The sequence below is a fragment of the Pelodiscus sinensis genome, chromosome 5 (genome assembly GCF_052426305.1).
Source record: "Pelodiscus sinensis isolate ZL-2025 chromosome 5, ASM5242630v1, whole genome shotgun sequence".
NCBI classification, from domain to species: Eukaryota; Metazoa; Chordata; order Testudines; family Trionychidae; genus Pelodiscus; species Pelodiscus sinensis.
Genome location: NC_143056.1, coordinates 33210441 through 33222981, shown reverse-complemented (window position 1 = coordinate 33222981; position 12541 = coordinate 33210441). Strand labels below are relative to the sequence as shown.

The following is a 12541-nucleotide window of genomic DNA, read 5'->3' as shown; positions in this document are numbered from 1 at the left end:
AATTTCATTAAGAACAGGTATGTCTGAATAGCTGGAATCTTACCTGACTTCTGTCTTTGTCCACTTTCTTAAAACACTTATTTAATGACAGATTATGTCTCACAGAATTTTTCCATCCAGTGGGTGCATTAGCAAAATAAGGAAAATGTTCTAGGATCCAGTTGTATATATCCTTCACAGGCAGGCGTTTGGTTGGCGAGTCCTCAATGGCCATAAATATGAGGCAGCTAAAGGAATAAGGAGGTTTGCAGTTGGGGTTCTGCTTGGCATCATAGGGCATGTCCGAGTGAGCAGGAGAAGGAGGTGTGTCATCATCAATGTCCTGAACTGGGCTAACACTTCTTAAAACTGAGTCCCCAAAGCTTTTTAGCAAATTCTTGCTTTCGTGTAACCAGTTCAAGTTAGTTAGTTCTTCGTCCTCCACGGCCCCTTTATCTAATCGGATGGCAGGCAAAGAGAAATCTAGGTCCTCATCCTCATGAAGTGCCTTTGATAAATCGCTATCTTGGTAACACTGACTCAGTCCACTGGAAACACTAATTCCTGAGCCCTCCGGCTTCTTACTGGGAGGCATGACTGGACCCATTTAGACAGAAGCTCCTAGTAGAGTAAATCCAAAGCAGGGAGGGGAAAAAAAGTAAAGAAGATTAGCGCTGGTTAAGACAGATACAGCATTACATTTTGACAGCTTTTCCCCCAGTCAATAATTGGGCCTTTTATGTTCTACATTAAAAATAACAGGATCACCTAAACACATATCCAAGACTGTTATGTAATAGAGAGTCAGGAAAAGAAATGAAATTTCAGTCCTTAGGATAATACAATACTGATATGCCTCAGTTCTGCATGTACTCAAAACTCCACATACACACACAGAGAATACTATAGTCATACTGCTTTTAATAAGTATATAAACGTTTAAAAAAAAAAAAAAAAAAAAACCCCAACAGGGTGCATAAGGCCACTTGCTTCAAATTAAGTTCAGTTGTTTTAGTTTTGAGGACAATACAACAGCATTGTGATACAAGTCCCTCTGTCTCCTCTGGCTGAGGACACAAGGAAACAAACACCAAATTTAACTACTGCCATAATTATGGCTGAGTTAAAAACTGGGAGCCAAACTTTTTAAACAGACATGAAGGAGATCCTGCAATTTGGAACCGGGCCAAGAAATACAGAGGCATGTACCAGAAAAACAGGACACTTCAAAGTTCATGTAAACAAAGGGGATTTTAACCTACATTTAAACTTAACTGAAGTGTGATAGCAATGAGAATCCATGAGAAATGTTATGTGTTGTAAGTGACCTCCAAGAAATATGGTGACAACATCTTTGGAGAATATTGTGTTAGAGGATTAGAGGGAGTGAGAAATCAATAATATTCAGAAGGACTTGACTTAGTCAGATAAGCAATCTTGCTTTGTGTACACGTCCAACTTGAAAGCGCTACTGCAACAGCACTTTAATGCAGCAGTGTGGTCATGGTACTAGTGCTGGGACAGAGTTCTCCCAGTGCTGTAGATAAACTATCTCCATGGGGAAGGTAGCCTGTCTCCACTGGCATTTTACAGAGCTGTAACTTGCTGTTCTTGGGGAGGAGTGGGCTTCACACCCCTGAAGAAGAAAGTTAGCAAGTAGTAACTTGCCAGTGTAGACAAGCCCTGCATGATTTCAACACAAACACGTTGGAGTAAAATTTTAAAAAAATTAAGTGGAGAGGGCAGCATGGCCAGGGGAGAAATGTGCCTTTAATTTTCATAAACAACGCTAAGGAGATGATAAAAAGATAGATATTAGCAGTGGATGTAAAATTATGGAGCTTTCAGTCCAAGTAATTAACAAGAGGCAAAAGATGCCTGCTTGTAAACAAAAGCGTAGGATATATTGTAGAATATATTAAGCACTATAATTCCTCTAAGGGACTATCAAGGAAACATTTGGCATACTAGTCATATAATCTCAATCTTGCTGGTGCAGTGGAGGAGAAATTATAACAACGGGCAACCAAAATCATACAGGGGCTGAAGCACCTTATCTACAGAAAAAAAGCTGAAGGGGATAAGGTGGGGAGAAGCCACAGCCAACATTCTGGGGAAAGGGACAAATGAAGTACAGAATGTATGGAATATAAAAGAGGAAAACAAGTGCCCCTACTGCAATTCTTTACACTGTACTATTAAACAGAATACACTTATGCAAAGATTAAAACACACACACACACACACAACTGTATGGCACTGCCACATGTACAGTAAAACCACTACAAAAAGCATAACAAGAGCAGCTAGTCTGAGACAGAAGCTACCTGGAAAAAGAAAAATATATTGATAGACATTTGGATAGAGAGGCTGAGCCTACATAAACACCACTGCCCAGACTTCAAAAAATAATCTCAAAGTCTGGAATATAAACACAAGTTTTAATCCAAAACCAGGGCCCTGCTCTTTGCTCACCTATGTTGCAAACTCAACTTTGGCTCCAAATGGAAGTTAGGCACCATGAGCTCCTGAACAGGAAAATTATATCATGGCTGACAGTAAAGTAATGTAATTGCACTGTTGCTATGACAACATGCTGCTCTCTTTCTGTTTAATTTGCTTATTTGCCAGTATCCTCCCAAAGGGCCATATCATGCCGTCCATTTTTAAGCAGAACTCGTCACTGAATTCAATGATGACTTCTGCTTAAAGACTAAGGACTTACATGCTAGTTGCTAAATTCAGTTATTGTTTTAAAAAGACAGAAGGAATCACCAAAAAGTCTCTTTAGAGTAACTTAATTTTTTCCCCCACTTATGAAAGAAGTTCAATAAGTGGTAACTTTCCTACAGTTTTTTTTTAAAATGAATAGAACTGCATTAGCAGGAAAACAGTCCATTCACAGGAACCTCCCCCTCAAAAAAAAATGTACAAAAGTTATCAAACTACAGAATACTTTTCAATACGTGAATTTATATAAGAAAGAGAGAAAGAGACAAGTTTCAAGTCAATCTGACTCTTTCACTTTTCAAGTAATAAGGTCACTTGCCTTTGTGGGGTTCTCAGAACTCCCAAATCCAATTGCAGTTCAGCAAGAATGGAAGATGCTCAGTACCTTGCAAATTAGGCCCTTAAGCATACTAAAGCAAAAACAATGTCATCATTTACAGTACAGGCTACCATATACTAGCTTGATGTCCTCTAAACTTTGTTTTCAACTATTTTTTTTCATAAACCACAACTGACTAGTTGTACAGAAGTTGACAAACTATATACCGAATTGCATTTCTATCTCTCCATATTTAGACAAAAAAATGCCTGATCACATGAGAGTTAAGCAAACATTTTTTAATCTGCTGCCAATTAGGTCGCTCCACCAGATACGTAAATAATTATTCACTGGTGAACTCCTCTACCAACTTTTCTGTTTGGTATGAGTTGCGCTCTCTTTCACTTCCCGTCACAGAGGAACAGAAATGGTTGAGAGGAAAAGAAAGGGGAGGGGGAGGGACAGAGAAGGTTACTACCCAGCAGCTATTAATGTGTTCTCCAGAATTGAAAGACACAATTTAGGCCTGGACATATGTTGTATCTTTAAGGGGGGGGGAGGAGTTGACAATGGAAAAAATAAAACAAAGAGGACGAAATCAGCCAGAGACTGGTTCTGCTGCACTTTGAAACAGACACATTGCAACACTCGCCCTGTACTTGTCAAAAACATTTGAAGGGGAAAAGGCACGCAGTGACTGGCTAGGATTTGAGTCAATCAATGGTGTTGCTAGGAAACTGGAAAACTGCTCTTATTCCTATACAGTGCCTGTGCCATTGGCAGTTGCAGCAAACATACCTTCAATGCTGGTCAGATGTCATAAACCTTTTATTGGCCTTACTGGATCATGCCATAAAAACAACTTATCAATATACCTCAGAAGCCTAAGGAGTTATGGCCCCAGTGCTCTGATCTAGTTTTCTGACCATCTCTTTTTACCGCCAAACAACGAATGGATTTTTTTAATATTCTGGCTTTGCTAGCAGTCTCCCCCACTAATACGTGAATAGGCAGCATGCTAGAGAGCCAGACTCTGCTGCCTACGGTGGCTTTTTAGTTTAAAGACAATACCAACTCTGTTCACCAAGTGTCTTAGGAATCAGGGTAGCAGTAATAGCAGCAACTAAACCACCACACATCTAGAGAATACATACAACTCTTCGATCAACTTACTCCTTTCTTTGATTTAGCTAGAAGCACGGACACGAGCCGCAATTCTGGAAGCCGATCAGCACGTTTTAATTAGTATAAAGCGCTGATCAATTTGCAGAGAAGGGATCTGCGATTTCCATCTAACCACACTGAGCTTTCAATGCAGTGCCTTATGCAATCTTAAAAAAAAAAGACACAACAACTTACCTGGCTTGAGAGAGGCTAGATTTTACCGCTGTCCTTTCATGGTTATTATGCAAACTTTCATCTGATTGAACAAGGCATCGTCTCCTCCCTTAGCCTGAGCCAACAACGTGCAGAGGGGGAAAGGAGTCCCAGGGCACAAGAGGAAATACAGTACCATGGGACCCTCCTGTAGTTTTACCTTCCGCCCTCCCTTTCTGCCTTCCCTCCCCCTCCCTCCTTTACTCCTGGTGGGCAGCGATTTGGGTCGGTGCTAGCAGAAGAGCGATAAATTGTTTCCACTGCAAGCAAACAAAAAAAGGCGACACATGACCAGGGAGGGAGGAGAGAAAGAGAAAACCTGGGCTGGGCCAGCACTCCAGCAGCCACGGAAGGGAGGGGAGAGCCAAGTGGGTGGGGGAGGGCGTTCGCTCTCCTTGCACGCCCGGAGATCCCAATTGCAGGCAGGAGGGGGAAATGAAGACAGCCTCCCTCCCCGCCCACACCCCCAGCGCGGCAGCTGCCCCGCAACTCTCCCCTCCCCCCCCGCTCCACGCTCTGACTCGCTTACAGGAAATTCACCAGCCGCCTTCCCTCCTCCTCCGGCTCCTTTCACTTGCTTCTCCGCCACTTCCACTAGCTGACCCCTCTCCCCTGCTGCGAGTTACACAGACATTTCCTCGCTCTGGGGGCTCCCGGTTACGCGCCGCCCCTGCCCAGCCTGTCCCTGGCCCCCGGGTTGCATGTCCTGAAAGTCACCTCAGAGTTTCTAACTCAGGGCCCGTCCCCAGCTCGGCCTTATCCGAGTTGTTTGTGTGGTGAGAAACATTGCCTCCGTCAGTGCTTGCACTGCGCTCTGAAACTGCGGCGGTGCAGAGCCGTGCTAAGAGCTGAAAACATCAGGGGGAGGCTGATGTTTGTCCCCAACAAAACCCTTTATCACAAAACGGTGAGAATTTAAAGAAGTTCAGACTTGAAAAAAAAAACTACGATTGATGGGGAGGTTACAGTAGCCAGGCCTCAAAGTTGTGTCAGAGAGCACTCGTGGGCTCTGGAATTCACTCTTTCCCATCCTGATCAATCAAGTATACTCCTTTGGAGGGCACAATCCAAGAAACCTCTTTAGTCACCCTCCCCTGACAGTGGGTACTTGTCTCCCTCTGGCAAGCAGTATTCTGGTAGTACTGTTTCCATTTATAGGAATGCACCTCACAGGTAAAACATTATTAGGGCATCAATATTCGAAAACAAGACAACCAAATGCATTCAAATTAAAGCAGTGCCATCTGGGTGTACCCATCCCTCAACCCAGAAGAGACTGGGAGAGCAGACAAGTCTGAAAGTCAACAAATTGAAGGTTAGAAAAAACAAAGCAGGGGAAGCAAACTGCCTAATATTGAGAATGCTAACCCTAATTCTCCACTCTTTGCATTTTGTGCAGTCATATAATGGATGTCAAATGATATGTAGCACTTTTACACCAATTATGAGTAGGGCTAAGGGCTTGTCTATACTGCCACTTTACTGCACTGTAACTTTCTCAGCTCTGGCTCCGGTGGAGGTGGGGAGGAAACAAACACAGCGGCTCGTCTATACTGGCACCCTTTTCTAGAAATGCTTAAAACGGAACAGTTTTCCGTTATAAGTATTTCCGGAAAAAGCGTGTCTACATTGGTCCCGGAGTTATTGTTATAACGATGCGCTTTTCCGGAAAAGCGCGTCTACATTGGCGGCGCGCTTTTCCAGAAAAGCAGAAGCCCGGAACCATTCTGAAAAGGGCAAAAGGCCACCAGACCTTTCCGGGGGCGGGGGCGGGGCCGGAGCTCCGTTCAGACACCTGCTTAAAGGGGTCTCGCCGGACAGCCGTTGGTCTCCTGCTCCCGTGCCTTGGGACCTCTGCCAGGGACTGACACCCTTAGCAGGTTTGGTGGTTGCCCTCTGAGTTTTGGGGACACCACCCTTTGGCCCCCAACTGCTTTTTCCTGCGTTTTGTTTCTTCTGCCCTGCCCTGTCTGCCATGGAGCCATGGGTGGCCATGTGCCTGCTCGGGCCCCTGTTGGAGCTGTGCAAATACGTGCAGCTCGTGCTGCAGGCCGGTGCCCTGCTGTTCATGGACCAGGAGGCAGCGATCGCATTGGACTCCCTCACCAGGGAGGCCATGGCAGCCCTGTGGCATCAGCACCCTACCGTGGAGAGGCCAGTCTGGAGTTTGGACACCAGCACCGACTGGTGGGACCGGGTGGTCCTCGGACTATGGGACGACCAGCAATGGCTCCGGAATTTCTGCATGAGAAAGTAGCTGTGCACCTGGCTCACCCCCGCGCTGCAGAGAGCCACAACCCAGCTGCGGGCACCCATCCCCGTGAACAAGAGGGTCGCCATCGCGCTGTGGAAGCTGGCCACACCGGACAGCTACTGCTCGGTGGCACAGCAATTCAGGGTGGGAAGATCAACCGTCGGTGTGATCGTCGTGGAGGTAAGTCCCAGCGGGAGTGGGGTGAGGGGAGGGTGCTGCACTCCATGCCCAGGGACAGCCAAGACTCCAAGCTGGGTCGCCCAGGGGTTTGGGCCGTTCCTCCCTTGCACAGGCCCGCTGGTGGGGGGGGGCGTGTGATGGGGGGGCCCTGGTGTGTGTGTCTGTGTGTGTGTGTGTGTGTGTGTGTGTGTCTGTGTGTGTGTGTGTCTGTGTGTGTGTGTGTGTGTGTGTGTGTGTCTGTGTGTGTGTGTCTGTGTGGGTATGTCTATACTATCCCGCTAGTTTGAACTAGCGGGGTAATGTAGGCATACCGCACTTGCAAATGAAGCCCGGGATTTGAATTTCCCGGGCTTCATTTGCATAAGCCGGGCGCCGCCGTTTTTAAATCCCGGCTCGTTCGAACCCCGTGCCGCGCGGCTACACGCGGCACGGACTAGGTAGTTCGGACGAGGCTTCCTAGTCCGAACTACCGTTACTCCTCGTGGACTAGGAGGGTAGTGTAGACATACCCTGAGTGTGTGTTCACGCGTGAAGACAGAGGGAATCAAGGGGTGGGGGCCCAAGGGAGCGCACACTCACCCCTGCCGTATGTGATGTGTTCCCTTGTGTTTCTGTGCACCCTTCTGCAGGTCGTCCACGCCATCAACGACGTCCTGCTCTCATGAGTCATCCGTCTGCGCTACGTGGATGCTACCATGGCCGGCTTCGCTGCTCTCGGGTTCCCCAACTGCGGGGAAGCCCTGGACGCAACCCACATCCCCGTCTGGGACCCGGAGCATCGAGCAGCCCATTTCATGAACTGGAAGGGGTACTGCTCCATTGTTCTGCAGGCCCTCGTGGACCACCGGGGCCGCTTCCTGGATATCTACGGGGGCTGGTCCGGCTGGGCACACGACGCCCGCATCCTCCGCAACTCCGGACTCTTTCGCAGGTTGGAGGCGGGCACCTACTTCCCCCGGCGGGACTTGACTATCGGGGATGTGCCTATGCCCATCTGCGTCGTCGGGGACGCGGCCTACCCCCTGCTGCCCTGGCTAATGCGGCCCTACACGGGGCAGCTGGACCAGAACCGGACCGGGTTCAATGACCGCCTCAACCGGGCCCGAAATCCAGTGGAGCTCGCCTTCGGATGTTTAAAAGCCCGCTTCCGTTGTTTGCTCACCCATCTTGAGACGGATGAGCGGAATGCAACGGAGGTACTGGCCGTGTGCTGCGTGCTCCACAACTTTGTGGAGCGCAGTGGGGAGACCTTCCTCCCTGCATGGATGGCAGCCGAGGCACAGACATTCGACCCGCCCCACACAGCTGCCGTCCACCGGGCGCACCAGGATGCGCATCAGAGAGGCCCTGGTGGACATGTTTGCCCTAGCCCTGTAGTAGGGTCGCCTGGGTCTCCCCAGACTACTCTCTCCCATCCCCTCCTTTCCCCTTACCTCCCCCCAATTGTAAAGCGTCGGTTCAAAGCACATCGGCCATCATCGTGACTGTTCGTCGGGTGCGTCGGGCGTAGTTAGGGTTTTTCTTTTTAGTTTAGGCTAGGGTTTAGGCCACCATCGCCTGTCCCGAAGAACAGGGAAGAGGATTCGGGGTTCGTGCAGAAGGCTCAAGTCAGTGTACCTGATTCCAGTCGTCTGCGAGGGATCACCTGGCTGTTCCTCTCCCGAGGCCCGGAAGGACCAAAGGACTGAGGTTGCCAGCAACACTACCCAATCGTCCTCCCTGCCCCTAGACTATGATTAATAATCTTTAGTGTGCGTCTTTTAACCGTTCTTGCTTGTTTGTTAGCTATGTTAAATATAGTTTGTGGTTTAAATTTTACTGAAAAGTCTCAGTATTTATTTATGTGTCACAAACCAATGACCACTTAAAAAGGGACCCCCCGGTGATAGAATAAAGAATTTGGTGTCCACAGTTTGTAACCCTTTTAAATTTAGGTGGCTAATTGGCATCTCAAATCATTTCTTACAGTTACTAGAGTAACACAATAACCAACACAAAAATCAACTGAAACATAGAACTTTTTATTTACAAGGAGGAGGGGAGGAGACCATCCACTGGGACGGGGAGGGGAGAGACCTTCAACTGGGATGGGGAGGGGGTGAGACCTTCAACTGGGACAGGGAGGGGGGGAAGCTACTGGGACGGGTGGCCCCTGCGAGTGCTTCTTCGGGGGCGGACCTGCACATGCGGGGCAGGCCGCATCGGGGCAGGCTGCACGGGGAGGTGGGCAGGAGCTGGGGGCATACGAGCAGGGGTGGCAGGAGCTGGGGGCATAGGAGCAGGGGCGGCAGGAGCAGGGGCAGGAGCTGGGGACATAGGAGCAGGGGTGGCAGGAGCAAGGGCAGGAGCTGGGGGCATAGGAGCAGGGGCCATTATGGGGGCAGGAGCTGGGATAGGAGCAGGGGCCATTTCAGGGACAGGAGGGGGCATGGGCTGTGCTACGGGAGGGATGGCGGGGGCATGGGGTACGGCCATGCCATAGTGCACGGCGTGAACAAAGTGTGCCATGAGGATGGCCATGGAGTCGGCCATCCTTCGGCACTCTACCAGGAAGGCACCCCAGGCCTCCTGCCGCCACTGCAGGTCCCCCTGCACGCGCTCACAAATGGAGGCCTGGATAGCCTCCACCACGATGACATGGCGGCGAAGCAGCTGGTCGTGTTGTCGGAGCCTGTGCCTCTGGAATTGGCCAGCTGGGGGTGCCGCTGCTGCCGGACTGGCGGCCAGACTGTCCCACTGCAGGGAAGAGAAGAAAGGATGGGTCAGTCAGGCAGGCCGTCCACTGTCCACACACCTCATGCCCTCCACCCCTGAGCCCAGGTGACCCCACAGTTGTGTGGCTTGGGCCCACTCGGTTTCCCCCGTTTCCCCCGTGTTGTATGTTTGCAAGGAGGAGCGCCTCTGGAGTAGGGTCCTCCCTCCAGTATTGTAAGCACCGGTCTGTGTCCTGGCCCCGTGGAGGGTGGGAGGGTGCTTGTGTTGCATTCACCTGTGGAACTCCCTGCTGGTGGAGACTGTGAAAAGCTTTGGGCTAATCACTGGTGTTTGACAGGGAGTGAGATGCATCCCCACAAAGTGCCTGGGAGCACATCTGGCAGAGGTGGTCTGGGCTCTCAGATCCCATCGCATGGGATATCTCCTGGACGGAACCAGAAGAGTGACTGTGGGGTGGGGGTGACCCATCATTGCAGCAAAACTCAGGGGCCTTTCTCCCTCTCACTATCCCTCCCGCAAGCCCAGTAGCCCAGGGACATGTGTGGCCACAGTGGGGACTCCCCTCGGGGAGCCAGCCAAGGCACCGGGAGCAGGCGAGGGGCTGTGATGCTGCAGTGTACCCAAGAGCAGCTTGCTGTGCCTCACAGCCAGGCATGGGACAGTGTGCCGTCCTCCGTGCTGCACCCTTGGCGGAGGTGCAGGCTCTGGGCTGAGTCCCTGGGACCCTGGCCGGTTCCAGCCGGCATCCACCCTTCCCCCTGGTCCCGCTGCATGTGTGTGAGCAGCACGGTCCCAGACGTGCCCTGCAGCTGCCTGCCGTGGCCACGTGCTGCTCGGTCACCAGGCTGCACGTGCTGCTTGCTGCCTAATGCTACGCAGCGTGCAGCTCACGAGGCCTGAGTGACATGCTCTTCCCCTCCCCCCTCCGGGCACCTGGCTCCCCCCCCCCCCCCGCCCTTGTAGTGCCAACTGCAAAGACTCACCAGTGGATTCTTCCCTGGCCTCGGAGGAGCTGCTGGAGGGGGCCTGCTGGGTGGTGGTAATGCTGGCCTCCTCTCCTGACGCGCCGCCGTCCTCTCCCTCCTCTGCCTCGCTGGGTCGGATGATGGGGGGGCGCTGGCAGCTGTCCACGGGCACCTCCGGGGGTTGTGGGGCTGGCTGCCCGAGTATGGCATGGAGCCGGTCGTAGTGGGGGCAGGCGTCTGGTCCTGCCCCCCTGTCCTCACTGGCCCGGACGTACCCCAGCCGGAGCTCCTTTACCTTCGCCCGGACTTGTTCACAGTTCCGGGCGGGGTGACCTTGTTGGGCCAGAGCCTCAGACATGCGGGAGAAAATGTCCACGTTGCAGTGCCGGGACCATATGTCATGGAGACCCTCCTCCTCCTGCCAGAGGTCAGGAGGGTCTCTAGCTCCCTGGGGGTCCAGGATGGAGCCCACCTTTTGCGGCCCGTGGGGGCCTCCTCCGCTGGTGGTGCAGGTGGCTCACCAGCTGGAGCTGCCATTGCTGCTGAGAGATGTGCCTGGGCAGCACAGGGGCGCCGTGGCAGAGCTCAGGCTTCAGGGTCTGAGGCACGCTCCTGCCACGTGCGCCCAGCAGCCTGCATGCTCTTTAAGCACTCGGGTTACCAGGAAGTCCAGGGCTCCTATGGGGTCTCCAGGCGCTTTTTTCCGTTTCTTCTGTTTTTTCGGAAAAGCTGTCTACACTGGCCCTTTTCCGGAAGAGATTTTCCGGAAAAAGGACTTTTGCCCGAACGGGAGCGGCAAAGCTTTTCCGGAAAAGCGGCTGATTTCGTACAGTAGATCGTCATTGCTTTTCCAGAAAAGCAAGCGGCCAGTGTAGACAGCTTGCAAGTTTTTCCAGAAAAGCAGCTGCTTTTCCGGAATAAGTGGCCCAGTGTAGACACAGCCTGCAAGTTAGAGAGCTGTAAAGCACCAATGTACATTCCCAGTGCTGTCAGCTACTCCCTTTGAGGAGTTAGTTTACCAACAGCAGTGACAGAACTCTGTCCCAGCACTAGTGCCCTGACTACACTGCCCCATTAAAGCACTGCTGTGACAGTGCTTTAAAATTTACAAGTGTAGACAAAGCCTAAGTGGCAAGATGTAAGACAGTGGAGAATATCCCTATATCAGGATCCTCACAATTACACCATGGAGCTCCTTGCTCAAGTGATTAAGCTATTCCCAACAGCTGAGGCATCCACACACTCAGAGGTACTCATTTATACAAGATCCAATACAGTTAAAGCTTTATAGGTTTAAAAATGAAGCTATGAGTATGACAGTTTGTTCTATCTGGGGATCAAGTCCTCAACTGTTTTAAATTGCATCAGAAAACAAACAAGAAACCAGCAGGATCAGAGAGGAGAGAAACCATTTATTCCCTAGCCTAGAGAAACATGTTTTAAGGCCTTGTCTAGGGGGGGAAAGGTGCTTCCTTCCTACCCAGTGGAGCCATCTCAACAGGATTGGTGTTAACTCAGTTGAGAAACCCACTTAACACCAACTGAGTTAAACTAGTTGAATTGAGCTAATAATTTTAAAAAACACCCACCCACCTTCCTAGTTTTTCTAAGTTCTAAATAAGCAACTACATTCTGTGTGAGTTCAAGAGCACTGTCTCTTAAGAAAGTATGAAAACCTGCAGCCAGCACATTTATAAATTCTCGTCTGTACAGTTCAAAATATTTCACAAATCTGAGTCAATGGAATTATACAGGTGCGGAAACATGCACAGTGGGTTGAAATGATCTTTCCGAAGTTAGCAAACCCTACACCTATAATAAAATAAAATTACTATCTTTTATATAGTCATTTTTAAAAAATCTCAAAAGACGTCTGGTATACAGTATTTATCACCGTGTACAGAAAGGGAAACTAAGGCAGAGAAGGACATAACTTCCCCAAGGTCACCCAAGTGGCCAGTGACAGAGTAGGATAGGGAATAGACACCAAAGCCCGTCATAATACTCTATACACTACGCAAC

General features: G+C 50.2%; 1 protein-coding gene and 1 long non-coding RNA gene across 6 annotated transcripts in view; one reads left to right on the top strand and one right to left on the bottom strand.

Moving 5' to 3' along the window:
• The window catches only part of FOXN3 (forkhead box N3), a 339469-nt gene that overhangs the window by 199236 nt on the left and 127692 nt on the right, over positions 1–12541 (bottom strand). For 3 of the 5 annotated variants that reach the window (XM_006122336.5, XM_014573258.4, XM_075926734.2), the window contains exons 1-2: positions 4388–4858; positions 44–600 (exon numbers count right to left, since the gene is read on the bottom strand). In XM_006122336.5, coding sequence (XP_006122398.1) covers positions 44–586 — 543 coding nt within the window. In that variant the 5' untranslated portion in view covers positions 587–600; positions 4388–4858. Of the gene's footprint in view, positions 1–43; positions 601–4387; positions 4859–12541 lie in introns of those variants that run through there. The other 2 variants (XM_025184274.3, XM_006122337.5) reach the window with 1 other exon arrangement.
• Positions 1–12541, top strand: part of LOC142829094 (uncharacterized) — a 97151-nt gene that overhangs the window by 51150 nt on the left and 33460 nt on the right. The window lies entirely within an intron of this gene.